We start from the raw sequence: 24567 nt of genomic DNA on the forward strand, positions 1-24567 counted from the left end.
CAGGCAGAGGGAGAAGCAGGCTCCATGCTGGGAGCCCGATGTGGGATTCGATCCTGGGTCTCCAGGATCGCGCCCCGGGCCAAAGGCAGGCGCCAAACCGCTGCGCCACCCAGGGATCCCTGCCCAAGCCCTTTTGACCTGGGGCCTGCTCTTCATCTCCATGGTCTTTTATTTTTAACATTTATTTATGACAGACATAGAGAGAGAGAGAGAGAGAAAGAGAGAGGCAGAGACACAGGAGGAAGGAGAAGTAGGCTCCATGCCGGGAGCCCGATGTGGGACCCGATCCCGGGACTCCAGGATCGCGCCCTGGGCCAAAGGCAGGCGCTAAACCGCTGAGCCACCCAGGGATCCCCTCCATGGTCTTTTAAAGACTGATTGATTGCTAGAGATTGAAAGAGGGAGAGGAGAGTGAGGGGAGGGGCAGAAAAAGGAGAGAGAATCTCAAACAGACTCCCCACTGACCATGGAACCTACTTGGGCCTCAATCCCATAACCCTGAGTCAAAATCAAGAGTCAGACGCTTAACCTTAATGGATTGTGCCACTCAGGTGCCCACCCTTATCTCCCCACAGTCTTTTTGTCTTTTGAAGATCTTATCTATTTATTCATGAGAGACACACAGAGAGAGGCAGAGACATAGGCAGAGAGAGAAGCAGGCTCCCTGTGGGGAGCCCGATGTGGAACTCGATCCCAGGACCCCGGGATCGCGCCTGGAGCCAAAGGCAGATGCTCAACCCCTGAGCCACCCAAGTGCCCCTCCCCACCGGTCTTTTAAATGAAGAAGCTGCATCTTGACAGAGTTGTGGCCACTTTATATTGTTCCTATATCTCAAGGATTATGGGCAAATAACTTCCGGTGCTATTATCTCCAATAAATAAATATGGATTTTTGGTTAAGCCAATAGGATTGTTCTCTTGAAGCCCTCCTCTCTCCCAAAGTGACACTCAAGGAATAACAAAGGTGACCCGTAGGAGGCGCTAACTGAGCCCTAGAAACTGGAAAAGTATGGAGGCACTCACTGATGGAGCAGAGAAAGCTGGCTCAGGAACCAGAGGGACCAGGCACTAAGAGTGCCTCCGGAGTCGCCAGCTCACTAAGGAGACAAGTGACAGAGGCTTTGCTCTTTGAAGAAATGAAGGGAAGGCATGCCAGGTCCAACTGGCAGGGGAGATGAGGGCAGGCACTGGAAACAAGGGCCAAGTGAGACATGGCGTGGTCATCTCTAGACTACTACTATGGGGGCATCAGCAGCAAGACCGAGAGGCTGGGGTTTCCTGTACACAGAAGCATCATCTGCTAAGGAGAAGAGGCCTTTTAACACTAACCTTTGGGTCTCAGGGGTGGGGAGTCTCCATCCAAACAGCCCAGAGTTTAGGCTGTCAGTGACAAGTCCTGTCGAGCACATGGCACATCCCCTGAGCCTCACTCACTCCTTAAGGGCAGCCAGCCAGAGATTACCAGAACTTTGAGGGAAACATCCAACACAAGAGTCTGAAACCAAGTAAAGATCAAAAGGAACCAGAAAGAATCAGAGAATACAAATGTCAAAAAAAAAAGAAAAAAAAAAAAAGAAAAAAAAAAAAAGGCAAGAAATGCCTAGGTAATATCCTTAGAAAAATAAGATATTACATTAATTGTAAAAAAAAGCATTTATGAATGCTTACTGTGTCGGGGACTCTCTAAGTATTTGAATGTATTATTCCATTTAATCTTTTCATTAACAATATGAGTACTGTTACTGTCTCCATTTTACAGATGAAGATACCAAGAACAAAGAGGCCAAGTGCCACACAGCTGGGAGGTGTGAGACAGAACTCAAATGCAGGGCATCTATCCCCATGGCTCAAGAACCAAAGCCCTACCTTTTACCTCCTCATGAATTACAAAAACAATGACAAATTGAGAAGAACAAAGTTCTTAGATATTAAAAAATACGGCAGGAATTTTCACACGGGTAGGAAGGCTGGAATATAACCTAGAAAAAGAAACTCTCAAACAAGTAGAACTAAACCAAAAATATGCAAAATGGAGAGGAAAAAATTAGCAAGTGAGACGATGAATCCAGTGGGTCCAATATGTGAAATGGAAGGAATGTGGACAATATGCGAAAATACCCCAGGGCTGGGGCACCCTGGGCTGGGAGAAGTGGGAGAGGGGGTGTGTTGGGGGGACACTGAATGCACCTGGCACTAGTGAGCAGTTCACCTGAGGCCTCCCACATGCAGCTGCACGAGCCCAGACAGGACGACCCTACAGGTTTCCAAACGGGGAAAAGAACATCATACACAAGAATCAGGAACTTGGATGGGTCTTCTCAACACCTGTCCCAGAAACTAGAAGACATTGGAACCAGGTCTTCCAAGTTCAGAGGAAAAATGACTTCCAAACTGGAACTTAATTACCAGTCGAATTAGTAAGCTGAATTATATAAAACCATCATTTTTTGGGTCTAAAACAGATAAAAAGCAGCCATTTCTAACATTAAATATAAAGCTATAACTAAATACTGAGACACACTTCCTAACATGTGTGCGTCTATCTATACACAAACTGTAAAAAGTATGCAGATACATGCTTTACACTTAGTTAAGTATAAAGATACAATCGAGACATTCTGGCGGCAGCCTGGGTGGCTCAGCGGTTTAGCACCGCCTTCATCCCAGGGTCTGATCCTGGAGACCCGGGATTGAATCCCATGTCAGACTCCCTGCATGAAGCCTGCTTCTCCCTCTGCCTGTGTCTCTGCCTCTCTCTCTCTCTCTCTCTCTCTGTCTCTCATGAATAAATAAAAACTTAACAACAACAAAAAGACATTCTGAATTACGCAAGGTCCACACTTGACCTCTGGAAAACAAGGTGGCAACATCTCTTACAGCTGAACATTTGCATATCCAATGACCCACCAATTTATATCCAGGTGCTTGTGGACACTCTCGCACACGTGCACTAGGAGGCAAGCACAAGAACATTCACAACAGCAATGTTCATAATCGCAAAAACCCGGAAACAATCTCAACACCCACTGGCTGGAGAATGGATAAATTGTGGGATATAGCAACGAAAATGAATGAGTCACGACTTCATGAGACACACAGACTTTTGAAAGAGTAGGAGGTGTGGGTAGAAAACAAGTCCCAGAGGACCACCTATAGCGTGGTACCATCTTTATAAAGCTCGAAAACAATAAAAACCAAACAGTGGATTACTTAAGCATACATCCAATTTGTGACAAAATTTTAAAAAGCACCAGAAGGATGACTCCCTTCAGATTGTGCTTCCTTCCAGCAGGGAGATGGGGCAGGAGGGGGCCATGGAAGTGGATGCAAGGTGTGGGTAATATCCTTGTCCCAAGGTCAGGCGGTGGGTTCCTCCACATCTGTTATTACTGTTAAGGTTTATGCGTTACATGTAATCCTTTCTAGGTATGTGTATATATAAATATGTTATTAATTTTTCCTTTAAAAGACAACAAAGTGGGGATCCCTGGGTGGCGCAGCAGTTTAGCGCCTGCCTTTGGCCCAGGGCGTGATCCTGGAGATCCGGGATCGAATCCCACGTCAGGCTCCCGGTGCATGGAGCCTGCTTCTCCCGCTGCCTATGTCTCTGCCTCTCTCTCTCTCTGTGTGACTATCATTAAAAAAAAAAAAAAAAGACAACAAAGTATGTGTGTGTATGGGAAGGACAAAAAAATTTGCCTTCCAAGGATTTTCTTTTTTTTAAAGATTTTGTTTATTTATTCATGAGAGACAGAGAGAGAGAGAGAGAGAGAGAGAGAGGCAGAGACACAGGCAGAGGGAGAAGCAGGCTCTACACAGGGAGCCCGACGTGGACTCGATCCTGGGACTCCTGGATCATGCCCTGGGCCGAAGGTGGCGCTAAACCACTAAGCCACCCAGGGATACCCCTCAGGGATTTTCTTTAATGAAGGTACTGGAAGATGGGTTTTCTCCATAGAAAAGGATATATCAAAAAAGGAGGGAGGTGTGGGAACCCATCCAAGGGAGGGAGGTGCTGTTCAGTGTGTCTCAGGGTCTGGCAGTGCTTCCCGGGGCTGCTCCTTGGAAAGGAAGAAGGTGTTCACTGAAGGAAGAGAAAGGCATTCCAAGGAAGCCAGTGAGGGACATCCTGGGGCCCCAGCTGTACAGCAGGCCAGAAAGTATGGGCCTTCAAGGGGTGCCACCAGAATCAGCGAGAATGACAGCATACTTAAGGAGTCCGATAGCACTGAGGGGGACACGTTCAGTCCTGACAGTCTGGAAACAAATTAGTGACAGATTTATAGAAAGCTCATCAAAGAAACCAAAGGAGACAATTATAACACCGTGGAGGGAAAAGTGTTTTAAGAGAGGTCAGGGGCAGCCCGGGTGGCTCAGCAGTTTAGTGCCACCTTCAGCCCAGGGCCTGATCCTGGAGTCCTGGAATCGAGTCCCACATCGGGCTCCCTGCATGGAGCCTGTTTCTCTCTCTGCCTGTGTCTCTACCTCTCTCTCTCTCTCTCATGAATAAATAAAAAATCTTAAAAAAAAAAAAAAAAAAAGAGAGGTCAGGTGGGGGCCCTTGGGTAGCTCGGTTGGTTAAGCAGTGGGCTCTGATTTCGGTTCAGGTCATAATCTCAGGGTTGTGAGATTGAGCCCCGTGTCAGGCTCCCTTTGCAGCAAGGAATCTGCCTCTCCCTCTCCCTCTGTCCACTCCCCTCACCCCTCAGCCCCACACGCCCTCTCTAAAATAAATAAATAAATTTATTAAAAAAAAAAAAAAAAAGTCAGGTAGTCATGGTACATCACCTGGCTTGGCCAAGCATTTATTCAGTGAACATTCACTTAACTCAAAAGGGGGTTATAACCACACTGGGTGGAATGGCAAATGTGTGTGTGCTGGGGAACTGCATTTTATCTTTCCTGGCGGGAGGTCAACACATAATTGCTAAGACTGAAAAAAAAACAGAGAACATTATAAACACACAACTCAGGGACACAGAAATGTCCCAAGCAAGAGCTCAGAGTGCTGGAAGTGGCGCCTCTGGGGTGGGGGGCTGGAGTCAGGCCTAGAGAGACGGGTGGGAGGAGGCAACTGCTTGTGTCTGTCTAGTCACCTACTTTTTTTTTTTTTTTAAAGATTTATTTATTCATGAGAGACAGAGAAAGAGGCAGAGACACCCTCAGACGGAGAAGTAGGCTCCCCACATGCAGCCCGATGTGGAACTCGATCCTAGATCCCAGGATCATGCCCTGAGCCAAAGGCAGAGGCTCAACCACTGAGCCACCCAGGCGTCCCTAGTTACCTACTACACTGCTTATGAATATGACTTTGACCACAAAAACTGAAAAAATTTCCCCACACTTCAGACTTCAAAACTAGTTTCCTTAAAAACTATTAAAATCTTGGGGCACCTGGGTGGCTCAGTCAGTTAACTGTCTGCTTTCAGCTCAGGTCAGGATCTTGGGGTCCTGGGATGGAGTCCCATGTGGGGCTCCCTGCTCAGAGGGGAGTCTGCTTCTCCCTCTGCCCCTACCCTCACTTGTGCAAGCGTGTGCTCTCTCTTTTTCTCTCTCAAATAAAAAAACCTTAAAAATGAGTAAAATCTCGGAAAGGCCTTATATGCATATTTAAAGATTAGTAGACTTCTTGTGCCCAAGAATGTCAGAAGTTTTCAGGAAGAACCAACAGAACCAAATGACACCATTGCTCACAGGCAGGGCTTGGAGCGGGAGAGTTGGGGGCAGCCCTCCCTCCCCCAGAGGTCATCAAAGGAACTCCACCCAGCCCGGATGGGAGCACCACCTGCCGGCCTGGAATCCACTCCCACACTGACTCTGCGAACAGCCGGGAAAACTTATTTTTATCTTAATTATATAACTCTCCCCCCCCCTCCCCCCGAAGATGTAGGTCCTTGCTGCTCTGTGTTCAGGATGAGATGGTGGATAAAAGTGCGGTTCCTTCGGTCCCCAGCAGCCTGCTTTGTTCACTGTTCCTTACACCAAGCCAAAATCGTCTTCATGCTGTTGGTTCTGTTCTCTCAAACGGTCATGAATTAATAACAGTTGCTGGGGGATCCCTGGGTGGCTCAGTGGTTTAGCGCCTGCCTTAGGCCCAGGACGTGATCCTGGAGTCCCGGGATCGAGTCCCACATTGGGCTCCCTTCATGGAGCCCGCTTCTCCCTCTGCCTCTCTCTCTCTCTGTGTTTCTCATAAATAAATAAATTAAAAAATCATAAAAAAAAAAAAAAGAGCAGTTGCTGCTTCTCCACAGAGAAGGGGAAGATGTGTTTCTTTGACCTCAGCTGCTACTAATTCCCCCACCACTGCTCCAGACACACTGGTGTCTTTGCTATTCCTGGAACACACCAGACCCATTATCCTTTTCCACTAGCTGCTCCCTCCATCTAGAAGGCTCTTCCCGATATCCACATGGATAACTCTTCTCTCCTTGTCTTTGTTCCAATTATCACTTTCTTAACAAGGCCTGAGCACCCTATTTAAAATGAGCATTTTTTTTTTAAATTTTTATTTATGATAGTCACAGAGAGAGAGAGAGAGAGAGAGAGAGAGAGAGAGGCAGAGACACAGGCAGAGGGAGAAGCAGGCTCCATGCACCAGGAGCCGGATGTGGGATTTGATCTCGGGTCTCCAGGATCGCGCCCTGGGTCAAAGGCAGGCGCCAAACCGCTGTGCCACCCAGGGATCCCTGAGCACCCTATTTAAAATTGTGGTCCTCCCCCCTTACTTTGATCTATCTTCCGGCTATAGCATTATCACCTCACCTTCTAACATATTATATAATTTACGTATTGTGTTTATTGCATCTCTCTCTCAATTAGAATCCAAGAGGGCAGGGTCTTGTCTGTTATTCTCTGCTGCACATTTACATCTGAAACAGGGCCTGGCTCCTTACAGGCACCCAATATAAACTGCCTTGTGAATACATGAATCATCTTTACCTTACCCATCCCCAACCTACAAATATTCTAAACTGTTGTTAACATTAAGCCCAGTCAGTTAAAGACCACCATTTTCCCGTCTCCCCTTCTAGAACGTTTCACCTTCACATTCTAGGTCACTGGGATCTTTTAGAATTGTGGTTTTGTCCTCTGGCTTTGGGTCACCTGAGAATATGATAGACATATCTTCATTGACATCATTCATAGAAATTCTGAGCATGCCAAGTGACAGCCTTTCTCCCACGATGAGAAGCTTCTCACCAGGCTAGAGATGATGCATTAATCAACCCTCTTTGAGTAGAATCAGTTGTTCATTCAGTCAGGAATGTTCCGTTCTGAATTATTTTCATGTTTATATTTTATCTGGCCATAAGCATAATGTGAGAAATTTCTGTCAAACGCATTCTTAATTACTAATTGAAAATTCCACCAAAAGAGGCAATTGCGTTAAGAGGCAATGTGCAGTTTGCCTGTTTTAGAGTTGATGAGCCTAGGGTGGCTCTTGAGACTGTCTTTGCAGATTCATTCTGAGATCAAAGTTGGAACCTTTGTTGTCTGACATCACGGAGGATTAAACACAAACTTTCCAGAGTTTCCCACTGCCCACCTCCCCCCTACATAAATAGCAGTGTCTATTCTGACATCTTGTTTCTGAGCAGCTATGCTGTCAGGATGGCAGGAACGGCCTCCTGTAGCCATCACTTGTCCTCTTCTGCAGGCTCTGCTGTAAACAACAGCCTCCTTGGACTTGGCCCGTCCATGACACTTCCCAATTTCTTCCCTTTCAATAGCTGCCTGTTTCTGCATCCGCTGAATCGCCCCCTCCTGCCATTGAGCACAACAAACATATGGGTTCAAACAGCTTTTCTTCTGCAAGATGTTCCTGTCAGTGGAGCCGAGGCAGTTTATGACATCAGAGCCATTTCCAGAGAACAGACTGAAGTCGTAGCCATGGGCTCATTCGAATGCCTGCAATCATTAGCCACGGCAGCCGATACACAGCTTTTTAAAAAACCCTTTAAAAATAATTGAGTAATGTAATCTTGCATCTTTATGAAAACATTTTGGGATTTATTATTATTATTATTATTTTTTAAATTTTTATTTATTTATGATAGTCATACAGAGAGAGAGAGAGAGGCAGAGACATAGGCAGAGGGAGAAGCAGGCTCCATGTACTGGGAACCTGACGTGGGATTCGATCCTGGGTCTCCAGGATCACGCCCTAGGCCAAAGGCAGGCGCTAAACCGCTGCGCCACCCAGGGAACCCACATTTTGGGATTTAAAGATATTTTTACTGTTATATGGATCCTTGATACGTTATTTAGATTTTTTTCCTGATAAAGCTGAATCATATTTTTAAGCTATTACAGGAACCAAACTGATAAGCTGGCCCTTCTTTTTTTTTTTTTTTTCAAGCTGGCCTTTCTAAAATCAGAAAGAAGGCCTTGCCAGGGAGTTTATGTTGACCTCTGTATGGAGAAAGGAAATGGAAGGTCCAGGAAAGAATGCAGTGTACCCCCTGAACTGTAATATAACAGGGTCTGAAAGCAGTGCACACCCTCAGGGGCAGACCCTGACACCTCCCAAGCAGTCTTTGACTTAAGGCTCTGCTTCACATGGGATGTGAACAAGTTCATTAGAAGGCAGTAATAAAGTCCCACAGTGCTGTCCGAGATCTGATGTCCTTAGACTCGTAGAGTGGCTGCCATCAGAGGGATAGAAGGCTTATGGGTATTAACAAAGAAAGGAATCAAAATAATCAATATGAATGAACATGGCACAGAACAACCCTATTGTATGACCTTAAGTCTTTAAAAAGGCAAGAAATGTAGATGGACTAAGCCAATGAAACAGACATCTTGAAGACAGTGGTAGGGTGGCCAGGGCAGTCCAGTTACAGTCCAGTCACACGTGGTGCTCCAGATGCCGATGAGTCTCATTGGTCTGTCCCAGCCATAAATTCCCTCCCAGACCTGCTCCATATGAGGGCCCGGGAGATCCTCAGACGCCAGCAATCTGAGCTTGGGGTTTTCCAGCAGGAAACACAGAGGACTTTCCTCTCACACGACAAAGACAGAACAGAGGCAATTAAACTAAGGACTTTGGGGGTCTTCCGACCCCCCATAGTGGGTTTGGTGGCAAACCTTCCATTTCACACAAGGGGAAACTGAACTAAGACAGGAAGGAAAAGTGGCCTGACTCAGAGCCCATAATGGGAGGGTGGAATCTGAATCCCTGTACAGGGCTCCTGACTCCAAGCGGAAAGCACCACCATGCTGTCTCTGGCACCTGTGCGTGTGAGTGTGTCTGCACACGCATTCCACTGGTGGCTTGCACTCTAGAGTTGGAGATTGCGCTCATTTATTTCTAAGCCCCACAGTGTTTCCCAAAGCTTATTTCACATAAACCAAGATTCAAAGGTAGCTGGCCACACTGAAACACCACTGGGCCAAGGCCATAGGAGAAGGCTGAATGGTGTTGTCAGATGGCCATTTTGAAATCCCAATGGCCAGACCTCATTCAAGCCCACTCACCACAGGCCCAGAACTGCCTGACCAAGCCAAGTATTTCCCATGCAGTGCTGAAGGAAACATGGACACGACACTGAGTTCTTAACCTCACTAGGACCTATGCACAGTATCACTGTGCATTTACTCAACAAACTTGGTCTGTTAAATTAACTTGGTCTGAATAAATTAACACCTATTTCCTACTTTTTAAAAAAATATTTTATTTGTTTGAGAGAGTGCATGCACATATACTCGAGCAGGGGGAGGGGCTGAGGAGGAGGGAGAGGGACAAGCAGACTCTGTGCTGAGAACATGGAGCCTGACACAGAGCCCAATCCCATGACTCTGAGATGACCACCTGAGCTGAAACCAAGAGTCGGATATTCAACTGGCTGAGCTACTCAGGCACCCCTAGACGGCTTCATTTTACAGACAAGAAAACTAAACACATCACTGTGTCAGAGTCAGTATTTCCAATCAATGATTTTTCCCATTTGACCTCTTTGCCTGTTCTTGGTATATACATCCTCCTGGAAAATCCCCACCCAATAAGCTTACTAGTAACAATAGAGAGAAATGCCCATCCAAATTTCAAATGGCAGTACCAATAATGGTACCTAGCCTGCCTATACCTTGGGATAGGTCAGTGCTGAGCCCGATTGTCATCAGGAGTATCCTTCTCCTGCGGTTTTCTTTTTTTTTTTTTATTTTTTTTTTTTTTTTTTATTTTTATTTTTTTTTTTTTTTTTTTTTTTCTTTCTTTTTTTTTTTTTAATTTTTTTTATTTATGATAGGCACACAGTGAGAGAGAGAGAGAGGCAGAGACACAGGCAGAGGGAGAAGCAGGCTCCATGCACCGGGAGCCCGACGTGGGATTCGATCCCGGGTCTCCAGGATCGCGCCCTGGGCCAAAGGCAGGCGCTAAACTGCTGCGCCACCCAGGGATCCCTGCGGTTTTCTTAAAAGGAGAAGATTGCCCCTGTCTTTCTTTGGATGAGAACATTCCAAACCCTTCCCACTCATCATGAAAAGCAAACTCCCCTGAAACAGAATAAAAGACCTAGCTCAAAACCTCTTCTCAAAATGCTGCACAGCCAACATCTGGTTATCACTTACTATTTCTGGTTAGAAAATGCCTTATTTATTTGGAAGCAGTTTATGCAAGTAGCAAAGTATTAGGAATTTTACAATAACTTGCATGCTTGTGTGAAATGGTCACAGCTGTGCTCCCTCATTCCACAGAAACATGGCCTGGAGACACATTTTCACAGAATCCCAATAAGCAATCACTGCGCACACCCAGATGGCCAATTTTATTGCAGGACACAGAGGCTCAGGCTACTGTGACGTTCTCTTTCCCCTTCATTGCTCTGAATGCAGCAAAACTCCAGCCAGAACAGCAAAGATACCAAAGCAACAGCTTGCTCCTGCCAGGCTTCCACCCCATCTTCTCAACCCTCACTCCATCTGCCAACACCGACCTTTCAAACCAGACCTCCCCACAGTGCGTGGCCTTGACCACTGGCCCCTTGAATGGAACTCACGAACATGGCTCAGGATGCCTCAGAAACTTTAGCACTCCTAACTATGCCCCAAGTTGATTTGGCTGGTGTTTCAGTTCTCTACCTGCCTAGGATCAAAAGCCGCTCTGCATCACTGACGCCATCATCTGTGGCAGGGAGGCTGAGTAGAAAGGAGAGGTGTTGGCATTTGTAGATATACTTTGAAATGCAGGCCTCAAATAGATGGGAGCATTCTGAATTTACGGTCCTCTAACTGCTGAAGGAGTCTTTAAAAAAATCCACTTTCGGGAATATATGTGATCAGAAGTTCATATTATCACACTTCCCAGTTGTATGCTAGCATCTGTTCTTTTTCTTTAGGAGATTTTCAGGCTGCCTGCCAGGCCATCCTGGCCACACTGATGGAAGTTCGGCTGCTGGGTCCCCTTACCAAGCACAGTTGAACAGGAATACTGGGCCACATTTGGTTAGCCATTCATACATCTGGTATCTTTTTTTTTTTTTTTTTTTTTTTCATACATCTGGTATCTTAAATCAACTGAGCTATCCTATCTGCCATAGGGCTGGGGCACGCACTCAGAACAATGTGCTTCCCTAACAAATCAAAGGACGAAATACCATATGCGGGACTGAAAAGTCACTCTCAGACTCAGGGTCACAGGACTCAAGCTCCCCTGGGGACCTGACTGAGTCAAAGGGGGGTCATCTTATTGCTGCCTAAAGAACCTGGGGACTGGTGTTCATGGCACTGCTATCCTGGGAGGATAAAAGCCTGGGCCCCCGCCTAAGGCAGTCTGGAAATATCTCAAGCCTAAGTAGTCTGGTGGCTGCCCTCTCCCTGATAGCATCCCCTGACTGGAACCTGTCAAGGGCTTGGGCAGCTCGACTGCAAGGAAGGGTCTCAAGATTTGGGCTGTGCTGCTGTCTGGGCCAGAAATCTGGAACTGGTTTTGTCTTCTGTGCACATGGTTGAAGGCACATTTCTTCAAGACCTGAGCAGCAGCTTTGCTGAAAGTCACTGGAAGCTGCTTTCCAGAAAGATGTCATTCAGATAAACAAAATTTTGTTCTACCAATTTGGTATATAATTACTTAAAAAAAAAATATCTCACCAGCAACAAGGATCCTGGGCCCACCGATGCCCTAAACTGTCCCCACAGCATGCCTGGCTCACCTTGGGGTTGGTGCGCTGCTGCAGCCTCCTCTCCTCCCTCTCTCTCTGCAGCCGCTCAAACTCTTCCCTGATTTCAGCTGGTGTTCTCCTCCTTTCCACCACCTGCGGACACAGTCAGGAGGAGGAGACAGTTAAGGACCCAGAAAGCAAAGAAAACACACAAAGAGCGGACATCATTAACTGAGGTGTGTCCACCTGGCCTGGGCTGGCCAGTCCTTTCCCCAGGACTTTATGAATGGCAATGATACCCCAATGAGTTTTTCCTGTGGACACACAGTCTCTAATGAGGTGAGGCTCACACTTACACCCACTCAGCTCTTCCCTGATCATCCCCAGGGCCATGCTTTTCCTCAGCTCTCCAGCGAGAGAAGCATCCTTGGTTTCAGTAACCGATCTCTGAGGCTGCAGGACCTTACAAAGAACACATCACCTTATTTTTTAATTTTCTTTAGAGACAGAGTGAGAGGTCATGCACGAGGGTGGGGTGGGGAGTGGCAGAGGGTAAGAGGGAGAGAATCTTAAGCAGGAGCCACACTGAGTGTGGATGTGTGGTTGAATCTCACAACCCTGAGATCATGACCTGAAGTGAAATCAAGAGTCGGATGCTCAAACGACTGAGCCACGAAGGAGCCCCAAGAACAAACCACCTTAAGTTTCACAGTCTAAATTTCCTAATGAATCCCAGCACAGATAATAAATGTTAAAGATGAAAGCAAAGTGCAAACGTGCCCACTGTAGCCCTGCTGTCTCTTCCCAGTACGCCGGGGCCATCACTAGAGAAGCTTTCCAAGCTTGGACCAAGTGGTCTTTGGCCTTCAGGCCTGGGCATCTTTACAACAGTGGGACTCTTCCCCCTACACTAGGATACCCCTGAGAATGTATAATGTCAGATGTACTTTAGCATAAACAGTACTTAAGTACCAAAGGGCAGACCACATGAATGCTTGGGGTTACACAATGATGTCAAATATGGAGAATATTAGGCATTCCAACTTGGCTTTTTTCTTAGTTTGTCATAAAGTAGAGATTTCAAAGAGGCAAGGAAATGCCACCTTGGACCTCAGGCCCCACATCTGTGAAAGAGGAAACCGCATCCCATGATTTCTAGGGTCCAAGATTCCACGGCCTGTGAGGAACACTGAGAGTGGGGGTGGGACAGTCATGGAAACCCAGAGAGCACATTCCCTGTATCAGTGGGAGAAATACAGAGGAGCCTTGAGAGGCTGCTCACAGAACAGCTAAAAAGGGAGGTGATGTGAGAAGAAGCAATCCTGGAAATCACAAGTTTAAAAAATTGTTTAAAAAAATACACGCTCACAGCAAAAAATCAAAATAGTACAGAAGGATATAAAGGATACAGTACAATTTGCCTATAGCACCCTCTCTTCTCTGCCGTCCTTCTCAGGGCTAGCATCTAGTTTTTATGTATCTTCCTAGACACCCTCTGTGCACACGTGTGCATGTACATTCTAACAGAAATGGGGTCATACTCCAGGTTTTGTGCACCTTGATTTTATTATTCAGCAATATAGAAAAATTAATATAAAAATTGGCTTATTCAAAAAAGCACTGAGAAATTTTTCACTACTGCTTTTAGGATGTAAAGAGAAAAAATAAAGAACACATTTTTGGCTCTAATATCCCTTATAATCAATGATTACTAAAAAGTGGCAGTGGTTCTTTTAAAGGAAGTTTTCTTTCTTTTTTTTTTTTTTAAGATTTTTATTTATTCCAAAAAAAAAAAAAAAAAAAAAAGATTTTTATTTATTCCCAAGAGACACACAGAGAGAGGCAGAGATACAGGCAGAGGGAGAAGCAGGCCCCCTGTGGGACTCGATCCCAGGACTCTGGGATCACACCCTGAGCCAAAGGCAGATGCTCAACCACTGAGCCACTCAGGTGTCCCTAAAGCAAGTTTTATAATGAAGACACAAAAATTACCCAAAAACAAATCAAAATCCTCAATGGCACATCAGTAATTGCTTTGTGGCCTCACAGCAACATCCTCCATTGTACTGAACTGATATGGAGGCTCGCCCTATTTCTCTGAAGTTGAGGACATGGGTTTCCACCCTATGTCCTGACCTTGGACAGAGCAGGAGGAAAGCTTGATGCTTCAACTTTCATTACCTTCCCTTGTCTCCCATCAGCCTCTCCCTCCAGTACAGAGAACAAAAACAAAAGAGCTTCAGGGAAATATAAGTAATTACTCCATTTAACCATGAACATATAGAAAGATCAGGAAAAAAGGATTTAAAATATTTTAGAAATTGTGACCTCTGAACCCTAACTTGGTAAGCCTGTGACTATGCACCCGCCAGTGGTGACCTAAGTGATGCATTACCAAGGCCAAGCAGGGTCTGGATGGGAAGCACCTGCTCCAAAGGGTCACAGAGTAATCCAGCTCTTCTACCTGGATGAAAAGGTTTCACACTGAATATTCTGTCCAGCAGGACACTGGTGTTGAGAATGCAAATTATGCACAAGTCTGACTAGCCAAACTTTAACCAATGACACAGACTCCACGAGTTCCTGAGATTTTTAAAATACACAGATTTGTAAGATTCCAGGAATTAAAAGGCTGGAAAGTGTCAGGTTCTGCAGAGGCCAAAGCAGAACAAGATTTGTTTTCAGAAATTCTATAGCTGCCTGACCTTTGCAGACTGAATTAATAGCTACACATTCCTTTCTCTCTGCCACACTGTGATGAGCTGAAGATGCAAATACTCCAAAGGTGTGAGGTCATTCCATTTCTAGCCGATTTTACATAGGTTTGGCAAACAGCTGGTACATAATCAGAGCTAACTGTGAAGTCAGGATGGTTGGCACCTCCAGAGCAGGGAAGAGCTGGGCAGGGCAGGGCAGAGTCCTGCTTCCCTGACATCCTCTGTTCTTTCTGCCCTTCGCATACACTGTGCCATGGTAGAGAAGGGTAGGAGACTGAGCCAGCTACAAGTCACACAGCACCTGGAACCCTGTGCTAGCTGGTAAATACCAGACATGCTCCATAACAGAGAGGATCACATGCAGCCCATGATCCTACACACCTACATTTGCCTTAACTGTCCATTTACAAACTAGGCCCATCCCTGTGCTAACCAGGAAGAGTGATTTACCCAGTGGACGAGGGGGCAGGGGTCCCTAAAAGCAAGGCCGTGTGGTAGAAGGACAGAAGGCAGGCTCACCCACACTGCCTCTAATCTCCTGGTGGCATCAGGTGTGTGTGGGGGTTACTTCACTTCTCTAAGCTTCAGATCCCAGCTATGGATGAGGGGTTAAATTACAGGTTTCCCGAGATACTGTCTGGTCTGAAAATTCTGATTCTAGCTACTTGACTTTGGTTTTATTTATTTATTTTTATTTTTTAAAGATTTTTAGTTATTTATTCATGAGAGAGAGCAAGAGGCAGAGATACAGGCAGAAAGAGAAGCAGGTTCCATGCAGGGAGCCTGATGCAGGACTCGACCCCGGGACTCCAGGATCACACCCCGGGCCAAAGGCAGGCACTCAACTACTGAGCCACCCAGGTGCTCCTTGACTTTGGTTTTAGAACAATTTTAGAAAATTACTTAGAACTTTGGAAAAATTACAGACAGTACCGGAAGCTCTTGTACACCTTTCACTCTGCTTTCCCCACTGTTAACAAGGGACAGTTGCCAAATTCAACACCAACCCTAGAGCACTCCAAGGAACTGAACCCAGACTTTCTGGATTTCACTAGATTTTCCACTAACATCCCTTGTATGTTCTGGGATCTGGTCTAGGCTCTCGGCTTGCATTTCGTCATCTAGTCTCCTTAGTCTGTGAGAGCTTCTAAGTCTTTGTTTTCATGATGTTGACCAGATTGTAGCTCCTACTAATGCAGGTTACTTTCCTAGACACCGTAAGATTGATGTCAGAGACAGAGCAGAGTGAGACACAGATCACCTATGGGGCTGCAGACAGAATCTAGATCATGGACGGTTGGGGCCGCAGGACGTGATCTAACACCTGCCGGTGCTACTGAGTTGTGCACTGTACTACACTGGCTGCTGTTACCAGCTTCAACACCATCAAGCACTCCCAGCTCAAAGTTGAGGCTTGCCATTCTGAAGTCAATTTCATTTTCACCTGAGTATCCCCACAAACACCACTAATTAGCCTGGGTAACTAAAATGACTGGTTTCACAAGTGGTGAATGCTTGCACCTCTGCATCTCCTTCCTTTGGAATCCTGTCAGAGAACGACAAAGTCTCTTAAAAGTTAAAAGAAAATAAAAGTGGGGGGCACTCAGGTAGCTCAGTCAGTTAAGTGTCTGCTCCTGATTTTGGCTCAGGTCATGATCTCAGGGTTGTGGGATCGAGCCCCCTGTGGGGCTCTGCACCAAGTGTGGAGTCTGCTGGGGATTCTGTCTCTACCTCTGTCCCTACCCACCCTCCTTATTCTTGCTCTCTCTTTAAAAAAAAAAAAAAAAAAAAAAAAGAGACTGAAAACTTACTAATGGCTGAAAGCAGGGCCGGTATCTTTTGCAGCCTGCAAGCTCACATTTCCTCCCCAGTGCTAACCAACAGAAGGGGGTGACCCCCACCCCTGAGACAGGGAGAGGCCAATACGCCTGTGGAGGGCCCTGACGAAGGTGTCTCCGGAGCTATGGTTCTGACGGTGCGTTTCCTTTTTCAGCCACTGCCCGTGTGTTCAGACTAAGAGATAGATGGCAAGTGGAGATCATCAGCAATCAGCAAAGTTTAAGAGTCAAAGAATATTAGCAGCAGCATGATGTGAACTCAGCTTCTCCCTGGGGAGGAAGCTCTGCCTGAAGCAGTGACGATGCCAGCCCCAAAAATGCTCCAGTTCAGTGAGACTCCTTTACCGCCCATAACAATGGGCTTAATTGCCCACCGTATGCTAGGCACCAATACATTTCTTAGTAAATATGTGGGGAGGTATTTTCATGTGCTCTTCCTTGAAAGCATTTTTATCTTCAGTGAAGGCTTAGTATCTCTCTCTCTCTCTCTCTCTCACACACACACACACATACACACAAACACAAGCTAATTCTGATCGATGAGAACTTGATTTCCTTATAAAGTAGCTTACAAAAATATATGAATATAAAAGCTTATCCATTCACCATCTGTGACAGTCTACATACTTTTATAATCATTACTGTGTGTGCGGTTTTGCTTTGTTTCTAATGGGGAGATAATCTGGTTTGGCGAGAGGAAGCCACTCAGCATTTTGCCAGGAAAATGTTACCCTGCTGGCTCCATTAGCTGGGCTAATGCTGCTGGGAATTAACAACCTAGACTCTGAAGGAGGGACATGTAAGAGAGGCTCCAGCCTTTCAGTGGCCCTGACTGCACCCATGAAAAACTGTAGCCAACCTACGTCTTCAAAAAACAATGGAGTCTGAACAGGGTGTACAAAGGTTGAGGAGAAAGTCAATAAATAAAATGGGATTCTATTTTCCTTTTAGGATGGAGAAATGCTAAGCTATTAGACCCAAGGCTCTGCTACAATGAACTAATGTGATGTGAAGCACTGCTGTTTCCATCAAGCCAAAGGCTAGAAATCAAATGCCTACTGGAGCCAGGTGGGACATGCGGATGAAGGGCAGGTCAGCTGTAAGAAGACAGGAAGTGGTGAGCACTGGGGAAGGCCACGGCACAGCCCTACCCACGGGGAAGAGGCTCCTGAAATATGGTGGACTGCCATATTCACAGGGCAATGCAGGTATGTTGCTCCCAGATTTTCTAATTTTTTCAAGAGAAGAAAGACCACTGGATATTTATGCAAAACTTCCATTTTTAAATGTTAGCAGCTACAGTTTATCATGTGGGCACCCAAAACATGGCCACAGGTAGAATATGGCCCATAAGCCACCGATATTAAGCAACAGTGGAAAGGCAACTAGAACCTGTCTCGCTTCTCTTGTACTCCTCATCTGAAAGCCTGTAGGAGGCTTTAATACTAGTTAGAGGAGACAGACTTACTGGCCTGAGATTAAATACCAAAAGAACTTCAAGGGTAATTTAATTTATACAGTGACAAGAAAGAAGTCAGCAATGCCCAACTTAACACTAACAGCCTCCCACAATTTCTTGGGCATCAGAACCAAGTTTCCTTAATGAAATTAAATCATAACACCTACATGTTCTTATAGCAACTTAAGAGTTTTATCACTAATTTTCATATTCATTTTCCCACTTGATCCTCATGTCTTCCTACTGCAGACAGTAACATGGACATGCTTAAGGCTCTGAGAGAGGCAGCAGCGTGAGGGAAAAGAGAATCTTGTGAATTTTAGTGATTGTTTTCATGCAGCAGGGCTGCCAGGGAAACTTATTTCATTATGGGCACTTTCATGCTGTAGTTCTCAACTATTCCAGGCTTCCATTTTGTTCCCACACACAACACATGACCAACACAAACACATCTCAGATCCGGTTACATGTAAGCTGGGGCGAGAGGGGCACAAAACTGTGCCGGATGGCAGGAAATGCATGTGGAGACAGAGCTGGGCCCTGAAGAAATGGTCTTCCATCAGCTCCCTAACCAGCCTGTGCCCTCTCTTGGGTTAGAAATGACTGGCATCATCTATGCCCTTTGCTTTTTACAGGACAGGTTAGGACACTGAGGATCAGCTGGATCACTGCATGCCCAAGCACACAGAGGTACACGGAGGCACAACCTAGCCTAGAACTCAGTCTCTGAGACCAGAATACAAAGTGAAGAAGGTACTTCAGCATTTCCCAGTATTTCCCAGTGATCTGGGTTGTAGGACTGGAGGGGGGGGGGGGGGGCTGTTGTTTTGTAGATGTGTGAGGAATCTTCTGGGACACTGACACGCGGTTTTTCTTACCTCCCATCCTTCCATTTCCAGTCCTCTCTTCCCATATATATCATAGATGGCCCTGGTCTGGGGGTCGCTAAGCACTGCAAATTAAAAATCACACATGTTTACAAAGCACACAATTCTCCTTCCAGACCTGGCAACATCATCAAGTATGTCCACCTCTTCTTCTTCCCTGTCCAGCCACAATTTCACCAAGAGGCTCTCTTCATCCCCTGTGCATTTTTCCTCCTAGCTGCCTCTCAGATCTGATCTAGGATGTGCTTAAAGATGGACATAAAGGAAAAATAGTGGATTTTTCATGTCCAAACTACTCTTAATTGTGAGATGCACCTTATAGGAAGCTGTACCCTAGGATCAGTAAAGAACAGTTATTTTTAACAGAATTAAGTTTCTGCCACAGCCTAAAATGGACCCAGGCTGAAAGAGTTAATTCCAGTTTCTAAAGCTTATTCAGACAGGCTCTGATTGTAAAAAAAAAGATGATTTACTGCTTACTCTATTATAGCGTTTCACTACCTTCTAAGACTGAGTGTTTTTTTTTTTTTTTTCCTTTCCCACTTTTCTTCTTTTTTGTACACCATTTGAAAACACAAACACCTGTCACTATGGTGGTGGCCACATCACTTAGGTAAGTACATCAGAAAAAGATTTCTCAGCAAGGGGCAGAGTTACTGAGAGGGCATCCAAACTGAACATAAGTGTCAGGAAAGCCAATGGTCCTTGCTCTTCTCCTCTGCCAGCTTCTCTTCCAGACCTTTGAATCTTTTCTCCCTTGAGACTTCCCATATATTTTTAGGCCTAATTTAAAAAACGATGTAAATGACTCCATCCATATTCAAATCTAATGGGGAAGAAAGAAATGCTGACCACTGGAAAACGTGGGATGCAGACTTCTCGTGCTAATCTGTAGGATTTCATAGGGAATTATTTATTCACAGTTTTACTTTGGTCTCCCCGTTAGGATGAACACTGGGGCCAGGTCTGCTGCCGCAGCACTTCCACAAGCTCTGCTAGGGTTTTCTGTTAACTCTTCCCTGAATTTCCAAAACCACACAAACTGGCTACATGGGCAATTTAGACAGCAGTAAAATCAATGCAGCCATGCAGGCAATAGAGTACGAGAGAAGGATCAAGTTTCTGGTCAGGACCGCCGCAGATGTGGTCTGAATGGAGTTAAGTCCGTTGAAGACCCACTGCTGACCTCAGACATGTGCCACACGCCATAGCCCAAGTTTTACTCCTCAGTAAAATCTAATTATTTGGTAAAACCATAAAGTGAAATATAGCATATGCTTTTGTGTCTGCAATCAGAAGTCTTTCTGATTTCTGATTTCTGTAAAGAAACACTTTTCTAATTTTTGGTCTAACTAAGGACCAAATCACCAAATGGCTCTGGAATAAACAACTTATTTTACTTAGTGTGTATCCTAAGAATGGATTAATATTTTTTTAATTTTTGTTTTTAAAACTGGCAACATATGCATAACACAGAATCAATTTCAGCCAATGATTCAGTGGCATAAGGACATTCACATTGCTTTGTGTCCACCACCACTACATTGCTAGAGCTTTCCCACCATCTCCAACGGCAACTCTGGACCTATCAGTGATTTGAACACTTTATGCACAACTCCATCACAAAATTCTCTTTCTGAAGCACCTAACATGTAGTAAGCACAAAAACCTGAATTACTTGATTCTATTTCCTGTTGGCCTTCCTAACGTAATTTTCCTCCCTTTGTTAGAACCTTTCTTTAACTGAATGCTCCAGAGCCAATAAAATCAGCGTCATATGAAAAAAAAAAACATTCCTGTACATCTTCTCATAAAAAAGAGAACAAAGAAGGCTTGTCTGTAGCGATCAGCCTTTTACCTCTAAGAGTTCCCTTTAGAAGAAAACCAGCGAGCGATTTAGAGCCCGAGTGCTCCCTGCAGCCCAGACCCTGTGTGCTGCTCTACCTGCACTCTCATTTCCCACTTACTGGACACATTGATTTCTAAAGCAAAATACTACTCTTTCAAAGGCCCCTGTCAGTAAAAAAGCACTAACCTAACCTCCTCTCTTATACACCTCTAAGGACTCTCTTTCTGTCCTCTACAAATCAAGTCTCTTAAAAATCGAACCGCTGCTTCCAGGGCGTCTGCATGAAGCCAAGCCCTCCACTGACCTTCATAAGCCTGGTGGACAAGGTTAAACAGTCGTTCTGCTTGTGATTTGAGCTCTGGGTCTCGGTGCTTGTCGGGATGGTAGAGCATACACAGCCTCCGGTAGGCAGCTTTCAGCTCTTCAGAAGAGGCCTACAGAAAGAAAAATCCAATTAGAGAACAATCGATGCTCCTTAAATATTATCATTATCAGAATCAGCCTTGAAATGGGAGCCTGTCAGCCACTTTCCAACATGTCTGTTCTCTGCACACAGGACATAATGAAGTTATGCTTTATTGCTTCAATGAGGCTTCTTTTTTTCAGTTAATAAAGTGATCAGTTATGGACGTCAATATCAACTGTGTTTTGCTGGGAAATGCTATCAGATGCATCTCTATACGGTTTCAATGTGCTCTGAGCTGAAACTAAAAACGTCAGAGACCGCTTACTTTTTAACTTAAGTTATTTGAGATAAATCATGCCAAGGTACTCTTAACAGAAAATTGGTGTAGACAGGAAAAAAGCTGTAGACCACTATACAGGAAATGGCATGCATTTTATTTGGTTTTCTGATAAAGGAAATTCAGAATATTTACCCTCAAAAATCAAAGACAAATTGTAAAACTAACACACGCCTCTGGTTCAACCTCTAATTCTAAAAGGTAGCACAGAAAGCAGGCAAAAATGCTTTGCTATCCTATAACAGGAACAAATGTCCTTCCTCCCAAACCCAGAATACCCCTCTCCAATGCATACAGCCCCCAGTCCTCACACATCCTCAGTCTGAGGGAGAACATGGACTATGTGAAGAACAGATGACACGAAGTAAGTAGAATGGACTCTGCATGTGTTTTAGCCACACAGAAGGGACGGCAGGGGAGGCTTGGGTGGAGGGGTGGTGGTGAGGACAAAACCCACATTCTACTTTGCCTGCCACACAGCTGAGTAGTTCTCAGAAACAGACCTCTCAAGGGCCCTAGAACACTGAGCCACCTATCTGCTAGCTCCTTTGGCCTGTTTTTGGTAAGTATTATGTCTGATTTTGTATCAGCCTCAGGGACTATTCTGATCTATAAGAGATGATGCTCAATAGGCAGCTCTATACAGATGATGGTCAGGTAAAGAACATTTTATTTTGGGAGACAACTCCCTCACATTTGAGGGAGTCCATTTTTGGGTTGCCAACATGCCAAGGGGGCCTGAAAAACCAGCCATCTGGCCACCCACCAGGTCCCGGGTGACAATGCTAGGACCAACGGTGCCCTAGGAGCAGGTCTCAGAACATGCATCTGTAGGGAGAAGCTTATAGGGTCTAATCAAGTGATCAAGGGTACAAGGGAAAACGTTAGAACCTATTTTTCAATAATTTCCACAACCTTTTGGTATCTTCCAATTCCAGGACTCTTGGGTTTTTTCCACTAAGGGAAAAAAACCAAAACTTTATTATATTCTAGTAGTAATTTTTGGCACAAAATGTAAACACTTTATATGAGACTAAGTTATTCAGATGCTAGAAAACCAGCAATGTTGTACAAGTCTACAAAAAGTTTTTAAAAAATTTTTAAAAAGATTTTTGTTTTTTTTTTGCTTTTGTTTTTGTTTTAAGGATTTTATTTATTCATTCATGAGAGACAGAGAGAGAGAGAGAGAAAGAGGCAGAGATACAGGCAGAGGGAGAAGCAGGCTCCACGCAGGAAGCCCACTGCAGGACCTGATCCCGGGGCTCCAGGATCATGCCCTGGGCCAAAAGCAGGCGCTAAACCACTGAGCCACCCAGGGATCCCCACGGATTTTCGTTTTTTTTGAGAGAGAGAGAGTGTGAAAGAGCACATGAAAGCATGCGGGGGCCGGGGGGCGGGGGGGGAAGAGGGACAAGAAAACTCCCTGCTTGAGCGGGGAGCAGCTTGGGACTCCATCCCAGGACCCCAAGATGATGACCTGAGCCAAAGGCAGACACTTCACCAACTGAACCCCTCCAGGCACTCCTACCAGAGGTTTTAAACAAGGAAAGAACTCCAAAAGAAGATAGCACCATGACTAGTAAGATGTGTGTTGCATGTGCCTGGTGCCCGTTGGTGCCCTCAGGACAGTGTCTTCACCTCTAAGCAAGCCCATGGCTTCTTCGTCTGGGGAGGAGGTGGCCGGCTGGCTGACTTCTCTGAGCCTTTCCAGCTCTGACTTCACATGATCTGTTATCCAGAAAAGAAAGAGCTATCCTTGAGCCCCTCAGCCTGTGCTTTAAACCAGACATGGACCTTTACTGCTTATTTGGACAGAGGTTCATCTGCATGTAGTTTTATTTTTATTTATTTATTTATGATAGTCACACAGAGAGAGAGAGAGAGAGGCAGAGACACAGGCAGAGGGAGAAGCAGGCTCCATGCACCGGGAGCCCGACGTGGGACTCGATCCCGGGTCTCCAGGATCGCGCCCTGGGCCAAAGGCAGGCGCCAAACCGCCACGCCACCCAGGGATCCCTGCATGTGGTTTTAAATCAGCAGCTCCTTGGAAAGGGTCAAAGACCCTGCTGACTGAGCCTCCCTTGGCCTCCAAGAATCAGGCAGGTGCTGCCTCATGCTAGCACCACTGTTTTTCTTCCATCTTCTCTTTGGTGCAACCTCTGAGAATTACAATGAACAACTTGTAGTTGGCTGCCTTCTCTTTCTCTCCATCTGCTCATCTACAAAATTTCCACTGTGGTGACACATCGACCTCCAAGTTTACTGGTAAAAAACACAGGCTTGGGGCAAACGAGCTTCCGACCTTTAATTTGCTCATTGGCAAAAGGAGATGACAACTCTCAGGGACGGGGAGACAATGAAACGAGAGGTGACCATACAGGGCTTCACAGTGTACCCAACACACAGCACAAGCTTGTAAGTGTGGTTCTTGTAAAACCTCTTCCTTGTTTTCTCAACTTGAAATTGTGGACAGTACCTCTCTCCTCAAAGTCACTGTTGGAAGTAAAAGAAGAAAGACCTGTACAGTGCTCAAGCATGCTGTGCACACAGTAGGGAGCTGGTCACTCTGGCTACCCTGTCACAGTGAAGCTTGATCCTCTGAGGTGGCCTGCATGCAGAAATCGGAACAGTCCAGAGAGAAGGCATCACTGTGGCATGGGGTGGCAGAAGTGCTCATTTGTGAAGCGGTCCTGGTTTGTGAAAACTTACTGAACTGCAAGCTTGTGATGAGTGCCGTCTTCTAGATGTACATTCTATTTCAATAGAGAACACAAGACTCCATAGAAGAGATGTGTCTCAACATTCTGATGTCTGCAGGTTTTTCTTCTTTCTCCTACAACTGGCTTCTTTCCCTGCCAAGATCAATCATGCAATACATTTCTTGCCACACCTGGCCAGTACGCCAGCTGTACCAAACCCCATTGTTTTAAGCAAATACGTAATAGTTAACTAAATAAAGTAGATCTTCTCCAA

The 24567-nt window shown here is 45.4% G+C and overlaps 1 protein-coding gene across 3 annotated transcripts in view; it reads right to left on the reverse strand.

The window, feature by feature from the left end:
- DNAJC11 (DnaJ heat shock protein family (Hsp40) member C11) overlaps window positions 1–24567 on the reverse strand; it is a 75957-nt gene that overhangs the window by 29369 nt on the left and 22021 nt on the right. For 2 of the 3 annotated variants that reach the window (XM_025427292.3, XM_035716638.2), the window contains exons 2-4: window positions 21156–21285; window positions 18994–19067; window positions 12153–12254 (exon numbers count right to left, since the gene is read on the reverse strand). In XM_025427292.3, coding sequence (XP_025283077.1) covers window positions 12153–12254; window positions 18994–19067; window positions 21156–21285 — 306 coding nt within the window. Of the gene's footprint in view, window positions 1–12152; window positions 12255–18993; window positions 19068–21155; window positions 21286–24303; window positions 24447–24567 lie in introns of all 3 variants that reach the window. The other variant, XM_035716637.2, reaches the window with a different exon arrangement.

This window comes from Canis lupus, chromosome 5 (assembly GCF_003254725.2).
Source record: "Canis lupus dingo isolate Sandy chromosome 5, ASM325472v2, whole genome shotgun sequence".
In the NCBI taxonomy this organism is placed as follows: domain Eukaryota; kingdom Metazoa; phylum Chordata; class Mammalia; order Carnivora; family Canidae; genus Canis; species Canis lupus.